The 318-nt window shown below is 67.9% G+C and overlaps 1 protein-coding gene across 1 annotated transcript in view; it reads left to right on the forward strand.

Moving 5' to 3' along the window:
• The first annotated feature begins 43 nt into the window (after positions 1-43).
• Positions 44-318, forward strand: part of RSBN1L (round spermatid basic protein 1 like) — a 72915-nt gene continuing 72640 nt past the window's right edge. The window contains exon 1 of the mRNA XM_077746927.1: positions 44-314. Coding sequence (XP_077603053.1) covers positions 60-314 — 255 coding nt within the window. The 5' untranslated portion in view covers positions 44-59. The remainder of the gene's footprint in view (positions 315-318) is intronic.

The following is a 318-nucleotide window of genomic DNA, read 5'->3' on the forward strand; positions in this document are numbered from 1 at the left end:
GGGCCCGCCTCTCCCCCGCGCCCGGGAGCCGAGGAGAGTAAATACAACAGGAGCGCAAAATGGCGGAACCGCCGAGCCCAGTGCACGGCGCCGCCGCCGCCGCCGCCGTCTCGGAGAAAGAGCCGTTTGGCAAATTGCAGCCCCCCTTCCGGGACCCACCGGGTCCTCTGTCGGCCAAGAAGGTCCGGACTGAGGAGAAGAAGGCGCCGAGGAGACTGAACGGAGAAGGGAGCAGCGGCGGGAACAGCAGGCAGCTGCAGCAGCTGGCGGCACCTTCGCCTCAGAGCTATGGCAGCCCTGCGTCTTGGAGCTTTCCCG

The sequence above is a fragment of the Crocuta crocuta genome, unplaced genomic scaffold, assembly GCF_008692635.1.
Source record: "Crocuta crocuta isolate KB4526 unplaced genomic scaffold, BGI_CrCroc_1.0 scaffold396, whole genome shotgun sequence".
In the NCBI taxonomy this organism is placed as follows: domain Eukaryota; kingdom Metazoa; phylum Chordata; class Mammalia; order Carnivora; family Hyaenidae; genus Crocuta; species Crocuta crocuta.